This window comes from Mustela putorius, unplaced genomic scaffold (assembly GCF_011764305.1).
Source record: "Mustela putorius furo isolate JIRA1106 unplaced genomic scaffold, ASM1176430v1.1 tig00000450_pilon_pilon_pilon, whole genome shotgun sequence".
In the NCBI taxonomy this organism is placed as follows: domain Eukaryota; kingdom Metazoa; phylum Chordata; class Mammalia; order Carnivora; family Mustelidae; genus Mustela; species Mustela putorius.
This window is the reverse complement of record NW_025421385.1, coordinates 6,164,854-6,184,636: the sequence shown is the minus strand read 5'-3', so window position 1 is coordinate 6,184,636 and position 19,783 is coordinate 6,164,854. Positions and strand designations below refer to the sequence as shown.

Genomic DNA, 19,783 nt, shown 5'->3' with positions numbered 1-19,783 from the left:
GACAGAATGCTGGTTTTGTTTGTAGAAGCAGTGGACCCAAATCAGTGGATAAACGAGATTGGTCTAAGCCAATCATGGATATCCTGTTCATCTTTGGAAAACGTTGGCTTTGCAAGCTTCCTTTGTAATTACCGGTGGCCACATGACCAAGTTTTGGAGAAGCCATCTAAGGAGAAGCCTGCAAACAGGCTTCTAAAAATTATTGTTAGTATTTCCTTTTTTAAGTAAATGAGACATACAGGCTGTTCCCCATCACCCCACCCTACTGCAGACTTGATGCCATGATGCCCAGGGCTGTGCCACGGATGGTGGATAGTAAAGTACGAACAACCGCATCTCAACTCTTACTAATTAAGCACCTGTTAGGTGAGTGTTCATCCCATCACTGCCGGGGGACAGCATTGTTAGCCAATTAACAAGGAACCGCAGTTCTAAACTGTGACACATTTAACAGCAAGTTAAAATGAAATAATAAGGTATAGGGAAAACTTTCTTTGAGAAACCTTATCTCTTCATGTTTATAAATACCTTCAGCTTGTGATTTTGCCAAAATATTCTATGTAGTTGCAGTAGATATTTCTCTTGTTTTTAAAGGTATCATCTTGAACAAAGAATAAAGTGCTAGGTAGCTCAATCAATTTCCAATGACCACACGTCATTAATGACTGACAAACTTTGGAAAACTTTTACCATCATTCACGTAAAAAATGGCAGAGATTTAACAATGCATATATATGAAAATTAAAAAGAGAACTATACAAATAGAAAAACTAAATGAGATATTTTGGCAAAATACTGAGGTTAGACCCTGGTGTTTGGTAAACATTCAATAAACTAGTTATTAATAATACTCACTCCTCACCATAGATAGATGATAGATTAGAGAGATAGATATAGAGAACTCAATACACTTTAAAATATGTACACGTACATCTTAGAATAGCACGAATGAACTTTGTACCTACAGTTTCCAAAATTTCACACCATCATCATGGGTCTGGAACATGGCTAAACATGCAGGCAGAAATGATTAGACACAATTTACAGCTTGATGCAGGATAACTGCCTGGTAAGAACCCACAGCTCCAGGGACCTCTGATGCCGTGAGCAGCCTACAGGTGTGCTACGGGAACATGCATTTGTACAACTGCTTTCTTTTTTCTCAAAAAGTTATAAGTAAACACACGATTTTTAAAAAATCACTTACTAATACAGAGTCCCTAAACAAAGAAGCAGTGAAAAGCTTTCTCCACTAAAGTCCAAATGCAAATTATTAACCAGATTAAAATGTTAGTGAATCACCAACACCGACCAACATTTATGCAGGCTTCAACTTACTGAAATCACTCCAACTAATAACAAATGACCAAAGAGAAATTCTAGAAAGTTCTGAAAAACATTGCGGTTCTGACAAAAGCTCTCAACCTAAGAATTTCTGTAACTGAAACAATGGAATTGTAAGTTGCCGCCTAAGGCTGCCTGTAGCTCAGCTGGAGAGCATTTCACTTACTTCATAAATAAATTTACAAGTGACTTTTATCACAAGCAATTTCATATGTGTATTTGACATTTTATTTATTTCAATGGATAACTGTATTTTTACTATTTGTTTATCAACAATTAAAGATTCACATTAATGTAATCTAGAAAAAAATGAACTTTTATTTTCCATCCCACAAAAACACATTTATTGTTTCCATGTGTTTATTTTTCTAGTGAGAAGTTCCCTTTGATTTACTAATAATTATCAGCAGTCCTTCAGAAACAAACACTTTCGTCCAGTAAAGGGGAGTGTGGCTTAGGTGGCTTCTGGCTGTTGGGATTATTCCTCAGGGATCCTGGGTTCTAGATTCCTAGAACTGTGCTGCTGGGACTGCTCCCCATGCACGACCACTGCTGCGTCTGTCACTAGAACTGTGCTGCTGGGACTGCTCCCCAGGCACGACCACTGCTGCGTCTGTCGCTAGAACTATTCTGTTCGCCAGACTCGCTGCTCATCTCCTGCTCCCGCTTCTGCTTGCCTCTGATGCAGCTTGATCGAAAGCCCACTGAGGGCCTCCCTGGTGTCCATGCCAGTGACCCGTGATTGTTACACCGATGGCCCGGCCAACAGGAAAGACATGATCCCAGAACTAGTGTTGTCAGATGAAGTATAGAGGACAACACGAATTTCAGATAAAAGGTCAGTAGTGCAGTTACGTTCCATGCAGGGTCTGGAATGTGCCTATCCTAAAGGAGTATTCGCTGGTTATCTGAAACCAAATGGGGTTGGATACCAGTGTGCTAACTGGCAGTCCTGCCCAGGATCTCCCAGTACGAGGGGGATGCGGGGCTCCCTTCTCCACAGCTCCGAAAGTGCCAGCTCCCACGTTTGCCCAGGCTCTCACGCGGACTGATGAAAAACCACTCTGCTCCCGTTCTCCTCTAAACCATGAGGCTCAAGCCAAGTTCAAGAGGCCGTTCTGCTCCCTCCACCTCCTTCTCTCATTAACTTCTCTCCTCCTACCGGAACCCCCGCGAAAACCCTGGAGGAGTCACTGAGAGCCACTAAAATGACCTCGAACTTGAATGAAAAAGTTTTATCTTCAGACTGTGTTCTTCTATACAGGCATGTTCTGGGGCCATTTGTAGGAGGCGCTTCTAGGGAAGTCAGCTGAATATCAATTCACCAAAAGCTGATTTACCCAGTAAACAGAAAAGTCAATTTACATAATATAATTATTACTTGATTATTTATAAAATGTGTAGCTTGGTCTTGGTGATGTGAACTCTTCATTTTAAAGGTTATTTATTTATTTATTTATTTATTTGACAGACAGAAATCACAAGTAGGCAGAGAGGCAGGCGGGGAGGGGGGGAAGGCTCCCCATTGAGCAGAGAGCCTGATGCGGGGCTCGATCCCAGGACCCTAGATCATGACCCGAGCTGAAGGCAGAGGCTTTAACCCACTGAGCCACCCAGGCGCCCCTGAACTCTTCATTTAAAAAAAAAAATTATTTTTAAACTCTTTCCCCCTCCCCCACACACACTTATTTGCACTCACATGCAGGGCAATATTTTGGGGGGGATAGAATTTCGGGATTCAGCACTTACATAGAACACCTGGTGCTCATCACACCAAGTGCCCTCCTTAAAGCCCATCCCCCATCTGGCCCATCCCCCACCCTCCTCCATCTGCCAACCTCCAGTCTGGTCTCTATCTTTCAGAGTCTCTTGTGATTTTTGCCCTGAGCTCCTCAGGTCCCCTCTCTGCCTTCAGTGTGCTGTGTGTGGCTCAACATCCTCCTTCCTTTCTGCTGTTTGCCTAGAGGGCCTCGAGCTACAGCAGGAAAGAGCTGGCGCAGAAACAAATCTAACATCTCGGATGCTTGGATGGACAGCAACTGTTCAGTTCATGCTGGAGAGGTCTTTGAAAGCCATTTCAACAATCCAGTTCAACATAAGACGCTGCAGACTTTATCATCGGTTAAAAGAAATTTGGGGGAAATGGGTAAGTGATAGAGAAATTGGTGGGAAAAATGAACATTCTGGAAAAACAGAACAACTGAAATAAACAGTAGAAAGAAATCAGTATAACCCAAAAGTTCTTACATGAAAAGTTAGAGTTTTGAGTATATTCAAAGGACTATATGATGGATATGTTCAAGAAGAAAATTTCCATAAGATGAATTTAGCTATGATCTTTAGCTTTCAATATACTAGGCATTTCTTAAAATCTGACAAGAAAATATATCACTGAATATGTTTAAGATAATCAAATGCATAGTGCAATCATAATATAGATAAAAAATTCCAAAAGAGTGTCCCATAATGAAATTATTCCTTATAATTATTTTTGTAAATTTGGTAAAACTGGTCATGTAAGTTAATCTGTAGTCACTGGAGATAGATCTTGGTGGTGAAGAGTATTTTTAAGTCTAAACACTAGGCATGGATTATCCAAAACTACTTTAAGTTTTAGGAGAATGACACTAGGAGAATTCACTTACAATTTTAAATCCGTTCTATCAGTTGGCATTGATAACCCTGAAGAGGTTTGGATGAACCCAATTTCGGTAGGTCATTTTACATTTAGAATTTACAGTGTTTGATCTATTTGTAAACTATCAAAAAATAATGCTTTAATAAAATATAAATCATCAAAACTTAAAATTCTTTACAATAATCCTTTGAGGTTTGGTTTATTATAATTACTTGTTTATTTTTACCTTAGACTGGCTCTTTTGCAGGTATTGGTTTGGGAAAGAGGAAAACATCTTAATCTCTCAATCTTTTGCCAGTCACTCTCCATGGGGTAGTTGATTAGCATGAGGCCATCCTTGTGGCTGAGACAGCCGGTGTTCTACAGTGAGGACCAAAAGGACTACAGCACAGAGAAGGTGGGCGTCAGAAAGATGGAGGGGGGAGTCGCTACCGCCCAGAGAAATCTCATGGCAGAACTGATGGCAGGAAGTGAGTATGAGGGTGCCCTGACACCTGCAAGAAGCAAGACTGCACTGTGTTCAGCTCCCTCTCAATCCTAAATCCTTGATGTGAGATAAATCCACACCAAAACTCACTTCTTTGTAGGCCTAAGATCTGAACAGACTTCAGGGACATTTTTGACATCCAAAAGGGGCTTTAAAAAATAAAATAGAGGGGCGCCTGGGTGGCGCAGTGGTTAAGTCTCTGCCTGCAGCTCAGGTCATGATCGAGCCCCGCATCGGGCTCTTTGCTCAGTGGGGAGTCGGCTTCTCCCTCTCTCTCTTCCTGCCTCTCTGCCTACTTGTGATCTTTCTCTGGGTCAAATAAATAAATAAAATCTTTTAAAATTTTTAAAAATATATATAAAAATTTCAAAATGAATTAAAAATAATATATATATTTAAAAAACATAAAATAATTTGCAATGATTCTTTCATTAAAATCCAAAAGCTCAGAAATGCCTAACAATTGAATAAATAAGTAAAAGTGTTGTAACACATTCTCATTTCCTAAATAAGCTTAGATATATCCAAAGGCTTTATTATATAGCTTTTGATATTAAGAGAAGCAAGTAGACTCCTTACTAACAATTAATCTGTAACAAATATTAAATTTAGGAATGGTTATACATTTAGACAATATTTCTTAATAAATTTTCTCACATAAATTGTTCCTAATCTATAAACCAATTTTAAATAAAATCCATCATGCCAGGCATTTTACATCTTACTCTATTTATTGCACCATTTCTCATCAGAAACCTTTTAGCTTTAATGCTATTCCATGGCAGAGTATCTCATTAGAGTGGCAAAGATAAAGTTCTTTTTGAGATAAAGTAATTATAGTGATTGTAGGGGGAAAAAAATCTCCTAGAGTTCTTGGCTGCAGTAATCTCCTGGCTTCTGATTCATGGGGAAACTAATAAATTGAGTGGAAACCACAGGATGTTGATGGTGGTTAATTCAGGGTACCCCGAATTTGTGCTGGGGAGATGAAAAATTTGTTACCTTCATCGAACTAAGGAGTCCTGGAGGTATAAACTTCGGGTGTGAATTCAGCAGCTGCTTTGATGCTTTTTTGGCAGAAAACTCTTACCCTGAACGAATGTCAGTTAAGAGCAACAGTTTCTGAAAGTTTACTATGTAACTCCACGCTCGCTATTTCCTCTTCTCGGTGCTGCTACATTCTTGAGAGAGTTAAACCATTTAATCCACAAAAACTTTCATGAAATTGTTTCCTTCCATTTCAAGACAAGAAAACAGACAACGAGTTTAAGTCACTTGCCCATAGTCGCACAGCCACTAAGCAGCGGAACTCAAGCCCAGAACATCTGACAGGAAAGGGACTGCAGGAAGCCATTTTCTCCAGCTCTCTGCTCCCAGGTGGTTCCAAGTTCAATATTGCAAGATAGAATATCCTATGCCATGTGCTCTCTCCCCTTGATTCCACATCCGTTCTTGCTTCTGATTAGTTTTAGTTGATAAATTATTTTATTCATAAATATTCTTCCTGTGTTTTAAGCCTGTGTCCTGTTAGAGAAACAAGTCTGTTTCTCCCTATTCCAGAAGCTCTACTGTCTTCAGGAGGTTGCATCCTCCTGGAGTATGGACAATGGCAGGAAGAAGTGGTAGCGAGGGACACGGGACACAGGAGAGGGCACTCTAGGACTTAGGGAGCAGGAGCCTGCAGGGCTGAGGAGGAGAAGCTGTCTTAGCATGACCCCTGTGAACACGTTCCTCAACATGAGCATCATATTCTAACAAAACTTCATCAGCCCGAGCACAATTCTTCACACGTCACACAGTCTCTGGAAGTTTTATGTTCTTATGAATTGGTCCCCGGATATCTTTGACAGCTTGCCAGAGGCCCATTCCTTTCCACCACACTTCCATAAGATGGACCAGAAGGACCATGCCTGCTGTAACCTTGAATCTGCAGAGTCCTGGGGGAGGAGGGACAAGCATCTTTAAGCTTCTTGGTGCTGCTTCTTTTTCCAATTTAAGTTCCTTCTTTGGTTTCCAGTCATTTCTAAAAGCTGTGTATTTTCTACATATCTTGGAAAAGTTTATTTTTTCTGTTCATATTTTTTTGTATTAATTTAAAAAAAAGAAATGCCTCGAAGCTATGACTTGCTCATCATTTGAGTTTCCACACTAACGAGGGAGACAGTGATGACATAGGTTCCTTTAGGTCGCCCATTTCATTGTTCAAGCACAGGATCAGAGATACATATGCAAGTACAAAGCAACCCTCCTTCTGAGCTCAAGCCTGTGCCATGTCTGTGTGGACCCACGTGGACACTCTTTCAAACGCAAATGAAAATTGGAGGCCTGCCATGTTTTTCCAATCAGCCGCTGTTCACTATTTTCCAGTAAGCATTCATGTTCGCAAGGGCTGTTTTGGTTAGTGGAAACGTTTGTCAAGGTCTCCATGAAATAAAGAGGTACTTTGATTTAAATGTGGAGGAAAACCTGATGTCCCAGCTGATTTTCAATTTACTCTCAAGGTCAAGCGGAAACCTTGGACATCAGCTTCCCCACCCTAAAACCATGACAGAAATGGCTATGTGTCCTCCTTGCCAATGCATTAGAAGCATCAAATTAAATGTGAAACATGTAAACAATTAAAACTTAGAGCATTATGTATGAGAGGCCACTCATTATCTTGCACACAAATTTTAAATAGCACTGAGGAAATGTTGGCATTACGAATAAGTGCCCCACAACAACAGAAAACAATTAGGAGTTTACGATCAAGAGTCATGAAAGGCCAAAGGCCACTGTAGACCAATTTTTTTCAGACCAGAAGAAATGAAATGGTGCTAAAATAAGAAATAGCCCAGGTACCTAAGTAGGTTCTGATTTTTCTCTTTGTATATAAGCAGCTCCCTAGAGGAGCTCAGATAAACCACATCCATTCCATGCTCTGCTATGGAACTTGTCAGCCACACAAAGTCCTTCCTTTCTTTTTTATTTTTTTTCTTGACTAGAGAAAATTCTGTCAGTTGTAGATCTCTTTAGAGTTGGGAAAAAGGAAGCCTAAGAGTTGCCTATTCTCAACGGAGAAATCCCTCCCCTCAGCAGATTTCAGCTCCTGCCCACCCACTGTTGAGCGCGGGCCTACAGACGCTCATGATTATTCAGAAGCTCCACAGAGCAGGTACTGGAAGGTACTATTGAGTGTGGACGTTTGTCATTGATAAAAAATCAAAGGGCCTGTTCTATTTATTCACCGTGTACCAGTGCTGTTGCATCTAGTAACTATACTAAAGGTTTGGATTAAAAAAAAAATAATAAATAAGATTAAACAAAATAAAATTAAATTTCAGATTAAATAAGTACTCTTTAAAACATCTTTCCCATTCTCCTTAAATCTTTATGTAGCACCCTTCCCTCCCCCCACCAAGAGTATTTCGGAAGGACAGTTTAAGTATAGAGAAGTAGCTGGGTAATAGGACACTGATTACCAGATTTGTAGAGTGGACCTGTGGAAAATGCAGGGCTCTAAAGAAACCCATAAGACTTTCCATTCCTAGCACTCATGTTGTTAACTGTGTGACGTTGGGTTCATTACTTAACTTCATGGAGTCTCTTTATTAAAAACACTAGATAAGGGGCACCTGGGTGGCTAATTGGGTTAAGCCTCTGCCTTCAGCTCAGGTCATGATTCCAGCATCCTGGGATTGAGCCCTGCATCGGGTGATCTGTTCAGCAGGGAGCCTGCTTCTCCCTCCCTCTCTGCCTGCCTCTCTGCCTACTTGTGATCTCTGTCTGCCAAATAAATAAATAAAATCTTAAAAAAAAACCAAAACAGTTCTAGATAATAATAGGTACTTTGCAGGTCTGTCATGAGAATTAGAGAAAAATACAAGTTCCAGAATATAAATGCAATAAAGGGACTTAATAAGTGGTGACAAAACAATCAAAATTTTTATGATTATGTGATTATAAATGCCCAACAATAACTTCTAAAGTATGTGGATGTACTGAATCCATGTGTCAAGGTTCAAGAACTGTCACTGTTTATTTCCCATTATTTGCTTTGTACCCCACCATGGGCAAGGTACTGGGTGACATGCTGAAAATACACCAGAGATCTGAACCCACAAGTTCTTTGGTACAAGAGGCTTTACTGACACTTGGAATATTCACAAATGGGCAATTGCATAGAACATGGAACAGGAATTTAACGACATCCGAAATAAAGTAGCCGAAGTCAGAGCCTATCAAGGGAGAAAATGATGAAGGAAAAGGCCAGATAGCTCTAGAAGAACTTGAGAGAGGGTTAACAATGTACAGAGCAAAAATAATGTAGGGAAAATAGAAGTCTGCATTGCGCAATCGAATGCAGAGCAGTTCTAGGAACTGACAAAGCCCGGCGTGGTCATGGCAGTGGGCCCCTGAGACAGGACAGAGCCTGGACCGCTGGGGGTATGAGATCCTCACTCCAAGGACCTGAGGGTCCAAGTGAGCAGCTGAGGGGATACATGAGCTTCCGGATGAACAGCGTCAGAGGGAAGATGCTTCCACTTGTTTGAAAGGAGTTAGCCCAAGTCTGGATTGATTTCACGGTGAAGGACATAGACATGTGCACGCGGGCATGTGTGTGTGTGTGTGTGTGTGTGTGTGTGTGTGTGCATGCGTGTGTGTGCGCTAAGTACTCATGAATAATAATTTAACAAGTAACAACAAGAAAGCATTTAAGACATCTAATTATTGATGTTCCAGCTACTGCTCTTTCTTTTTAAGATTTTTTTTATTTATTTGTTTGAGAGACAGAGAGAATGAGAGCCCATGCGCAGGGAGCGAGGGCGGAGAGGAAGCCGCAGACTCCCCTCTGCGCAGGGAGCCTGATGCGGGGCTGGATCCCCGGACCCCGGGATCATGACCTGAGCTGAGGGCAGACCCCTGACCAACTGAGCCACCCAGGCGCCCCTCTAGTGACTGTTCTAAATACTCTTCATATAGTAACTAACCTTTACAAGAAATAAGAAGTAGATACCATTAGCCCAGGTAACAGATGTCCCCAAGCTGACACAGGCGGGAAATGATGATGTAGGAATTCTAACCAAAGCAGTATGGAGAGTCCGGAGAGTCTTCTTAAGTTCTCAGCATACAGCTTCTCAGCAATGACTCACTTGAGTTAAGTGCTGACGACACACCAGGCTCCCCACGCACCTAACGGTAACGCACCGTTTCACCTGTACGGTGTGATGCGCATTTAGACAGATGCTGCAGGTTGCTTTTTCTTTTGGTCTTCTGTTTTTTTTCTTTTTCCCCCCAAATGGGGTGTATTTTTATATGAGAAATTTCACATAAAAAAATCCATATTTATGATTTCTCTTAATTAAATAAAAGACTGGCCACGCTAGACACCACCCAACCATCACTTGCTAACAAACTGGCAGGAGCAGCCCTTTTACGGGGGCCTTGGTCTCTGCCCCCGCCATGGTCCTCACTGACCCCCAACTGCATCCTTCTGACCTAAGTCTTAAATCAGCTGTCTGATCACTGGGGATATCCGAGCATATGACACTCGGGGCAAACATACCTGTGTGGTAAAAAAAAAAACGGGGAGATATAAGTTTAGATCACACAGCCCAGGTCAAACCCCGATCTCACAAGTTCATTTCCTTAATCTCTTTATGCCTAAATCTAAAATAAGGTTACTGACCGTCCTTATAGTGTTATGAAATAAGTACATTACATAACACATGAAAATAATTAAGCTTGGGGCTCAATGATAATTTGTTGTGACTGTTTTCACTAAGAACAGTTCAGAGTGGTGAGGCGATCAAGACTGGAGCACACACCAGAGAAACAGAAGAGGCTGTTCAGTGCACTGGAAAAGGCTTATGGCACAGGAGAGAGTCCAGTGGAAGAGAAACTTCTATAGGACCTTAAGAGCACCTTTCCCAGAGAGAAGTACTGCGCAGCGACACCCCCAGAAAGTGGTCCGGTCGAGTGGATCCATCACTCATAAGCTTTGTCTCCCGAAGTGCAGGCCCAGCATTTGCCGGGGTAGCGGAGAGATTATATCATAGTGGAACACTAGGCTGCGTTTTTGAGTGATTCTACCATCTTCCCCAGGCTGGAGGCCAGGATCCTTGGTTTCTCCGTTACTGGGTGTAGCCTTCATGTTCTGTTACAACTTTCCACGGGCCACCACCCCGACCTAGGCCCACAGTTCCTCCTGCATGAACCACAGGAAGTGTCTATTAATTAACCTCTTTGCCCTCAATCTGTCACCAACTTCAGTCCCAATGACAGACGGTTACAGCACTAATAAAGGTTCTAAAATGTCATTTTACAGATTGCCTCTATTTTTAACATTTTCTCTTGGCTCCCTATTGCCTAAGGAATAAAAATATAAATGAAGCCATCATAGGGGCCTGGTAGTAAGGGGGTCCTTGACCCCACTTCAGCCCCCCATCACCTGAAGACCCCTGACCTTGACCTTTGATCGTGCCAACCAGAACGCCCTCCTCACTCACGCACATTCACGTCTGCGTCAACTTTAGCTAAATCCTACACAACCATCACGAGGAAGCCATAGCCTTAGCTGTGCGCATGGTTCATACCAGGGTCCATCACGTTTTCTCAAAGGAGCCAGGAGCAGATAGGTCAGGCTCCGCAGGGCGTCCAGTCTGGGAGGCAACTACTGAGCCCCGCCCTGGGCACGGAAGCCGCGCAGATGACAACGCGTCAGGAGATGGTCGGCGCTGCCCTCTGCTACGGCGTCATCACAGACGCCAGATCTAAACTTCAGAGCGTGTTCACGGGCCACACAGCGTTACTCTTTGGATATTTCCCAGCCACTTACAAATGCAAAAACATTCTCAGCTCGTGAACCGTATAATCCAAACAGAGACCACAGATGGCAGCTTGCCGGCCTCGGTCTCACATGCACACCGTGGGCAGCCCGCGACTCTCCTTCTCACACCTCTACTGAGCTATGACTTAGCGCAATCTCGAGTGCGCCGCCTTCCATCAACAGTCCAGGGGTTTCTGGCACAAGTACTGAACTGCATTCTGGTCATACCGATCAAGACATGACACACTTCCAGTGTCTCAGAAGGCTCTTTCCTGGCCTCTTCTAAAAGACACGCCCACCAAAGCCTAACCTCTTTTTGTTACGGACGCGCTCTTGATGATGCTTTTAGGGAGGCCTGGAAAAGCACATGGAGACAACGGCCCCCAGCACTACCTAACATGCTACAGAACAATGCATTTTTAAGTGCAACTCCAGATCTCATTAACCATTGCAAACGCACAGCAGTATCTTTTATTTTCGGTCATGGGTCTTCTCTGATTAGCAACCCCAAAAGGCAGCTCTGGAAACAGACATTCGGTTTTTCTGGGCAGTCTCTGCCAACGCCGGAGCTCCTTACCTGGGCCAAGGTGAGCGTGGCCTGTCGGCAGGTGCTGCACTGTACCCGGAGTTTTCCTGGCTGCACTCTCCGACAGGGGCCTTTGCAATAGACATAAAAGCTGTTGTAGGTTCGTCTACCTGCTGGGGGTTAGGGGAGGAAGAGAGAAGTCGCCAATCAATGGTGAATCCAAATTGAGACCAATTTTAAAATGATCCCCCCAGAAGCATTTTGAAACTTTAGTGGGATAAAAAGATTCCGATGAGGATACAACAATTTAATTTAGGAAATCTGGTTTCATGCTCAAGAGTGAAAATCTTTCCTTCTTCTTGCCAACAGCCCTGTGACTTACTCAGCAAAGTGAGCGACCGCTGTTGCCAGGAGAGCCGGCCAAGTGCATTTGCAACATGGGGAAGGGAAATGCATTCTGTGCCGCTCAAGTTTGTAAAAAGGACAGGAAATGTAGAGACTCTTGGAAATTTAAAGACCGCTGCTCCTGAATTCCATTTCATGCTTCTGTACACAGTTTTGAAGGCTCTGGCTATTCCTCTTAAAATCTTATCTAACGGGACATACCAGCCCATTTCTTGTGCTATGGCTGACATCACCGTTTGCTGGGTTCCAGTGAAGTCTTTCCAACACACAGTCACACACAAAGTAAGACAAGAGTCCCGAGGGGTTTAAACAGAGCCTGGCAGCGGTGGACAGAAATGGTTTTGTATTTCACTAGTATTTTCTACCTAGACAAATGCCATTCGAATAACACAAGAAGAAAAGCTGGACCAAAAAAAAAAAAAAAAAAAAATCAATAATCAAACATCTCTCATCACTTCTCTCAAATGTCAGCGTACTGAAACAGTGCTATTCCGTACATAGAGGGACCTTTCAGAGCAGCGCCCCACTGCCATTTCTGTGAAGAACTCACTAATTAATGCCTTTTTAAATGTATAATATTACTAACTAGTTCTTTTAATCCTTACCCCTTCACTTCATGTTGGGTGAGGGTTACATAAAATGTCATGGAATATGGATTTTGCTTACAATTTTACTATAAGCGTCAAGATTATGTACAACTAATAAGGAATATTTTATTATGAGTGAAAACCTTCAGTATCCCAAACAAATATGGCTTATTTTTAAAAATGGCACAAAATAATGAGAAACAAAGACCCTAAAGTCTTATGCAGCCCCATTTATTTCTTACTAATCTATATGAAAAAAAGCCTCTGTAGGCATATTGAATTATCATTTCTTCAGCCATCTTTACTAAAATTGTAAGTGACAATACTTTATAAAATGTAAAGCACAATAAAAAGGTTAAACATAATTGTATCATTTCTTACCAATATATTTTATAATTATTACTCTCCAGAGATTAATACTTAGCTTCTACTGTGAAAGGAAGATAAAATATAAACATATGTTTGTAGTGATAAGAAACTATCATTTTCTGATGCTTCTTTGTAGCTTTACTGCCTTACTATGCAAGGTATTCAAGTCTATAAATATCACATTGTTACTAGCAAATGTAATAATTATGTAAGATATAGTCTTAAGGTTTTATATATGTCATAAATGCAATGGATAGAACCATATATTAAAGTTAGAGAAATACCATGACAACTGATAGAATATAGAAGACCACAAGGATTGACATTTTTCCTTTGTACCAAGAGCTTAGTGAAGGAGCAGGAATCCTTAATGGAAAAACCTTTATCAGAAATAGGAACAAATGAAATTCACCATTTTTATAACCTACTGCTGTAAAGATTAATCAATTTAAAAAAAAAAAAAAAAAGAGGCGGAGGAACAGGAATGGAAAAGGAGAAGCTTACAAAGGGGAGCCTGGGTGGCAAAGATGGCAGCATTGTTGAAAGCGCATATTAGCAACAGCTTTACAATAGGAAATGCTGCATCTAGGAAACGGCGGGAAGTTAAATGACTCTTCTCTCTCTCTTCCGGCCACAGCAACGCTTGCAATATTGTTTCAGCAAATGATGTAGCCGGGCACAATCCCGAGACTTGGGCAGCTCTTCCGTGTGCTACAACCTTCAGCAAAGCCCTTGAGAAGCTGGTCAGAAAACACTGCATGCCCACGTCTGTGGCAAGAAGCACACGAGATGACAGGCCACCCAGTACACGTTACCTCCCAGAGCCAGCTGCGAGCTGGGGATCAACAGCCCGTCTAAGGAAGATCAAGGTCGGGCCAGCCCGGCCACGGCAAATTCAAGCTGTTGGCATTACTGGGCCAAGGAGTTGGGGCTTTCAGGTCCATCCTGAGACCCCCCTGTTCAGGACGGCTTCCCCACTAATCTGGCTGCGTCCCTGAGCCATGCTGAGGTCTGGAGTGCCCAGGAGGAGAGTAAGAGCACCACCAGGACGAGTTTTCCGGGCAATGTTCCCATTAGCCTGCCTGATGCTCTGAGGTTCCGACTTTTGAAACTGGAGCTCTAACTCGGGAAAGAACGGCAGGGCGATGAGCAGATGCCCCAAATGCTTTTCTCCAGCTGCATCACTGTCTCCGGTCAAGAACGTGAGCCTTCCGCTCCCTTTACTTCTGTCTGGATCTTAAAATCCTTTCTCTTGCCTAATCAACTCTTCCACAGGGCTACCCCTTCATGTCCAGCATAACCAACGCAGCTTGTGCTTGGGCTTATAATACCTCCCTTTTTTTATAGAATAGGTTTTCAGAACTCGAGAAATATGTCAAAAGTATTACTCATTACGTCCTTTACTGTAGAGTTCACCCATTGTGAACATTTTTTTAAAGATTTTACTTATTTATTTGACAGAAAGAGAGCAAGCAAGAGAGGCAGAGGGAGCACAGCAAGGGGAGCAGCAGGCAGGGGAGAAGCAGGCTCCCTGCCGAGCAAGGAGCCCGATGTCGGGCTCAGTCCCAGGACCTTGGGATCATGACCTGAGCCGAAGGCAGATGCCTAACCGACGGAGCCACCCAGGCGCCCCACCAGTTGTGAACATTCTCCTGTATTTTGAGTGCACTCCCTCTCTGTGTGTGCGTGTGTGTGCGTGTGCGTACACATATACGGCACATCTGTATGCTCAGCTGAGTCATTTGTCGTTGACTTGCAGACATCATGCTACTCATCCCTGCGTCCTTCAACGTCCCAAAAATATGGACTTTTTCCTATAAAGCCATAGAGCTCTTTGAGAGATTTGGTTGCTTCAGTTTTTCTGTTCAGAGACTAATCAAGCATATTTTAAGTGTCTCTTACAGATCACGATCACGGTTTGCAAGCTGTGAAAAGGTGCCAAAGCCCCGATACCTGGGATTCCTCAGGCCAGTCATTTTCGGTGAGGCTAAATTAAGCCAGGCGAGCAAGCCCTCTCAGGATGGGACATTCAGTGTGGCTGTGACCCTGCAACGATCACACAGAGCACAGCGCGTGGCACACTTTATCTGACCTCAGAACCTTTCCTAGTGTGGAACCTTTTGTGAAACGGTTTCTCAGAAAAAAAAAAAAAAAAAAAAAAAAAGCAAAAAAAGTCTGGAGGAAGGATTCACCTCACCGTGCAGGGCTTGGTGGACAGCAAGCAAAACTGCTCATGTTTCTGAACACGACTTAAAAGATGTTCCTACACACCTGCTGACTCTTCTTCCCTCCACCACAGCTGTCGGTCATTTTTTATTTGTCATTTATTATTATTATTTTATCATAAGCCAGGAGGCTGACTCTAATAATATAATGATTTTACAAAGTAAAATACATTCTTTTCACTCAGAAGTCCACTCCTTCCCCAACCCCTAGAAGTCAAAAGCACAGCCAGTAGTCAGGCCCCTCGAAGTGTGAGTCACTGTGTTCATTTCAAATGTCCCCAGGCTTTCCTTAGCATCGTGCTTCTGTCATTATCTTTAGTTTTTCTCACTCACTTCGTCCAGTTAGCACAACCCTTAGTCCAATCTCCACCCTTCCCTTATTCTCCCTTCCTGATTCAGGGAATTACAGAAATCACCAACAATAGTCACAATATATTGAGGAAAAGTCCCTTTTTAAAAGGGATAGATATTGGGACCCCTGGGTGGCTCAGTCGGTTAAGCGTCTGACTCTTGGTTTCAGCTCAGGGGGTGATCTCAGGGTGGTGGGATGGAGCCCTGCGTCGGGCTCCACGCTCAGTAGGGACAGAGTCTCTCTCCCCCTTGGCCTCTTTCCTATTTGCATGCCTGTGTGCTCTCTCTGTCTCTAATAGATAAATCTTTATAAATAAGTATATATATTATTTGCTTTGGCTTTCTGAGAAACTGGCATAATATGCATAGTTTCCATTTTTAAAATGTGTTTTAGATGACGGACTTAAGGCCTAATCAAGTTGTTTTAATAAGACTGATAAATACTGGTGGTGGTGGGTATTACGGAGGGCACGTATTGCATGGAGCCCTGGGTCTGGTGCATAAACAACGAATTCTAGAACACTGAAAAGAAATTTAAAAAATAAAAAAAAAATGTTTAAAAAAAGATTGATGAACACTTGAGAATACACCTTATGATTCTCCCAAAAACTTTTCTTTGACCTCAGAAGTTTCCACTACTGGCTGTCACAGAGAATCAAGAGTTTAATTGCTGGGCTAATTTGTTTACCGGGGAAGAAAGAGTACGAGTTAACGTGTTTTATACCACAGTTAAATAATGTTCAGTATCTATGTCCTATAAAACCATAGGCACACAACTGATTTATGACTATGTTTATCACACATGACCATATTAAAATATTAAGCAGAACAAGCTGCCTTAGAGAACTTTCTGTGACCACGGAAATGTTCCACATCCACACTCTCCCACAGGCAGCTCAAAGGTAGCAGGGAATGACTGGCAACCTCATCCCATGGCATAGCACCGGAGAGGAGACTAAATAACAATGGTGTGTCTGGTCCCTCTCTCCCTCCCTCATCAAGCCTGCAGACGACCATACGAAGGAGATTCTTCTGGCACCAACAAGCACAGCAGCCCGCTGTTAGGTGTGCAATATGAAAACAGCGTTGGCTGGTGAGAAGGGAACAGGGTAATGTTTGAGCTTGAAGCACCATGAGGTGGGACTTGGAGACTTTGTTGTGTTAGAGGCAGAAGAGAGCTTCCCTCTCATTTCTTCCTTGCACGTGCCCCACGCCCTGGACCAAGCGAAATGAGTCTTAATGTGTGACTGAACAGTGATCGCCATCTCGGCCACACCTCCCACCATCTTTGACCCATGCTTTCAAGGGGAAATGGCACATGCTCTAAGAATTCTTCCTTTGATTTCCGCCATAAAGATAAGGTATCTCCCTAAATAATTACAGATGAGAGTATTAAAGTATTCAGCTTACTTTTGTCACCTTTGAACTCTTGACCTGTCCCAACACCACAGAACCAGCATCTCATCAGATGGAGTCCCATCCTTTTAAGCCTTTCTCTGACTCCTGCCACAGTGCCCAGCCTGGCACTTAGTATTCCCAGCCCTGGCCCTCCTGCCTCCTATAGCCTTTTCTTGTTTCTTAAACACCAAGGATAATGTCTGCACCATTGGCTCCATTTTTCAGCTATCACCTGCCTGATTCCCTCAGTTTACTCCTTCCTCTTGTCATTTAGGAGGCACCCTCAGTCCGGTTTGACTCCAGTAACCCCACTACAGAAGAGCCCTTATCTCTGGCCAGAGTTTTTGAACCTTGGGCCTTGACCCTGTGACAGGGAGTGAGGCCACAGAGAATCTTGTCCCCCGACATTTTCCTGAATCTTGCTATTATATTTCTGGACAGTGGTCCCTCAGCCTGAGGTGGACCACATCTGCTGGGATATATGCCTCATGAGCTGGGTGCACAACACATCTTTATAAAAAGAACAAAATCGGCACCATCTCTGAAGACCAGCATTGTTATTTATTGTTTTCTGTTCTCCTCTTCTGTGTTTTCCAATGGGATGAGTTCCTCAGTCATTCCTCACCTATGAGATTCTCATTTTTCCTTATACTGACCTGAAACTATCCATTCAGTTTAAACAATGTAGACTGAGTTGTCTAAACAGTTCCATGTGAAATCCATTCAGTGTGGACTCTCAGAATCATCATTTCCGTGGGACATTTTGCTTTGGATCATGGAAAAGAGGAGGCTCATGTCCACTCCAACCTAAGGCAAATTACTGAAAAATAGAAATTTGCCCCACATGTGTTCCCTACTTGTCCTACCATTCCTATCATTACAACCCCCCTCTATGGAACACCGCACCCTGTTTCGTACGTTCCAAGTAATGAGCTCAGTTCCATGACTTTAGTGAACACTCAGTATGTATTTGCTAGGTCAGTAAATTCTACCGCATACTGAATGATACGAAAGTAGTAGCATGCAGGTTAGTGTGAGTACAAAATCCATATAAGATAGAAGGTAGCCATGATTACAAAATATTTAGAACATCTTTCCACCAGCCAGGCTTCCTGGACTAACCATATATCCTTCAAAACGTCACCATATTGTACTTGCAATCAATAAATCAATATTATCTTTAAGACCACAAAAATGGCAAATATAAATAAAAGTCAAACAAAAAATAATATTTGAAAACTTTGCACATTGAACTAAAGATAATTCTAAGTCTTTGAATGTTAAGTGGGAAGAAGATGAATTCTGAAAATTTACAAGTAGAACTACTCTAAAGGAGGCAGTTATTACACAGAAAGTCATTTCATTTCAATCCTTATCCGATGGGTTCAGATACCCCACTGAACCCAGCCACACTCTTCCACGCTATTAACAAGGCATAGTCTTAACTCCTGCAGAGTGACCGAGGTAAAACTGCATTATAAACAGCTTCCAATTACACAGCCATCCAGCCAGTGGATGCACTTTGAAAACGTGGTTAGCAACCTCAGCTCTTAAAAGTTCTAACTTAATTCTCAATTTTTGTGCTAGGGTTTTTAAGATATTGTTTTTATTTATTGAGAGAGAGTGAGTGAGCAAGCAGGGAGGTGAGGGAGAGAGAGAATCTTAAGCAAGCCCCAAGCTCAGCGCCAAGGCTGACATGGGACTCAATCTCTCAGGACCCTGAGATCATGACCTGAACCAAAATTGAGAGTGAGATGTTTAAGTGACAAGCCACCCAGCTGCCCCTGTGCTAGGGTTTTTAATTAATGTATCTGCACAGTAATGTCATCTGGGGAGGCAAAAACTGTAGATCAAAACTAACACTTCTGCCTGTTTGTTGGGGATGTGGCTGCTGGCAACTGATTGCCTCTTCCTCATTTTGGAAGTAATAACCAAATGTCCCATGGCAAGACAACTGTTGAATGAAACATAATTTAGGGATGAGGTTTAAATAAATAATCAGGTTCAGAGCCAAGCCCAGATAAATCTAGTCCCTTCTTCTTCCCGGAAATGGACACTGGCAGTGTACGGTTACGGTGGACCCCCCAAAAAAGTCACAGCTCTTCAAAATGCCGAATGAACACCCATAATCCATGGAACAAATTCTTGACACTGCAGAGGGCTGTTCACAATTTCCTCAGAAGAAAATCTCTACAGTCCAGGACATGTCCATCCATGTCCAGACCAGAGGCTTGCCTCATCCTCTTCAGCAAGTCACTTAACCCTTGGGGCCTGTTTCCTCAGATGCAAAATGGGAATTATACTGGCTCCTAACTCGTAGGCTGCCGTGAGGACGTAACAGAGAATGACAGAAGTGAGGCACACAGCACAGTAACTGTCACATAGCCCATGTCAATAGAGTTTAGCTATCCTTACCTGCTGTCAACAAATTCAGAGCTCGCTTTACCCCCAGGTATTTACACCTGTGGGAACTTAGTCCCCCTGCTTTCTCAGCTGGCCTCTCTCCAACATTTATAAATGTTGATTCTCTGGGCATCGGAGTGGCTATGTCAGTTCAGCCTCTCCCTTTGGCTCAGGTCATATCCTGAGGTCTCAGGATCAAGCCCCACATCAGGCTCCCTGCTTGGGGGGAGCCTCCCCTCTCT

The 19,783-nt window shown here is 42.7% G+C and overlaps 1 protein-coding gene across 8 annotated transcripts in view; it reads right to left on the bottom strand.

The window, feature by feature from the left end:
• Positions 1-19,783, bottom strand: part of PRKN (parkin RBR E3 ubiquitin protein ligase) — a 1,292,328-nt gene that overhangs the window by 767,542 nt on the left and 505,003 nt on the right. For 7 of the 8 annotated variants that reach the window (XM_045080284.1, XM_045080282.1, XM_045080285.1 and 4 more), the window contains exon 4: positions 11,855-11,976. In XM_045080284.1, the coding sequence (XP_044936219.1) occupies positions 11,855-11,976 (122 nt within the window). The remainder of the gene's footprint in view (positions 1-11,854; positions 11,977-19,783) is intronic. The other variant, XM_045080281.1, reaches the window with a different exon arrangement.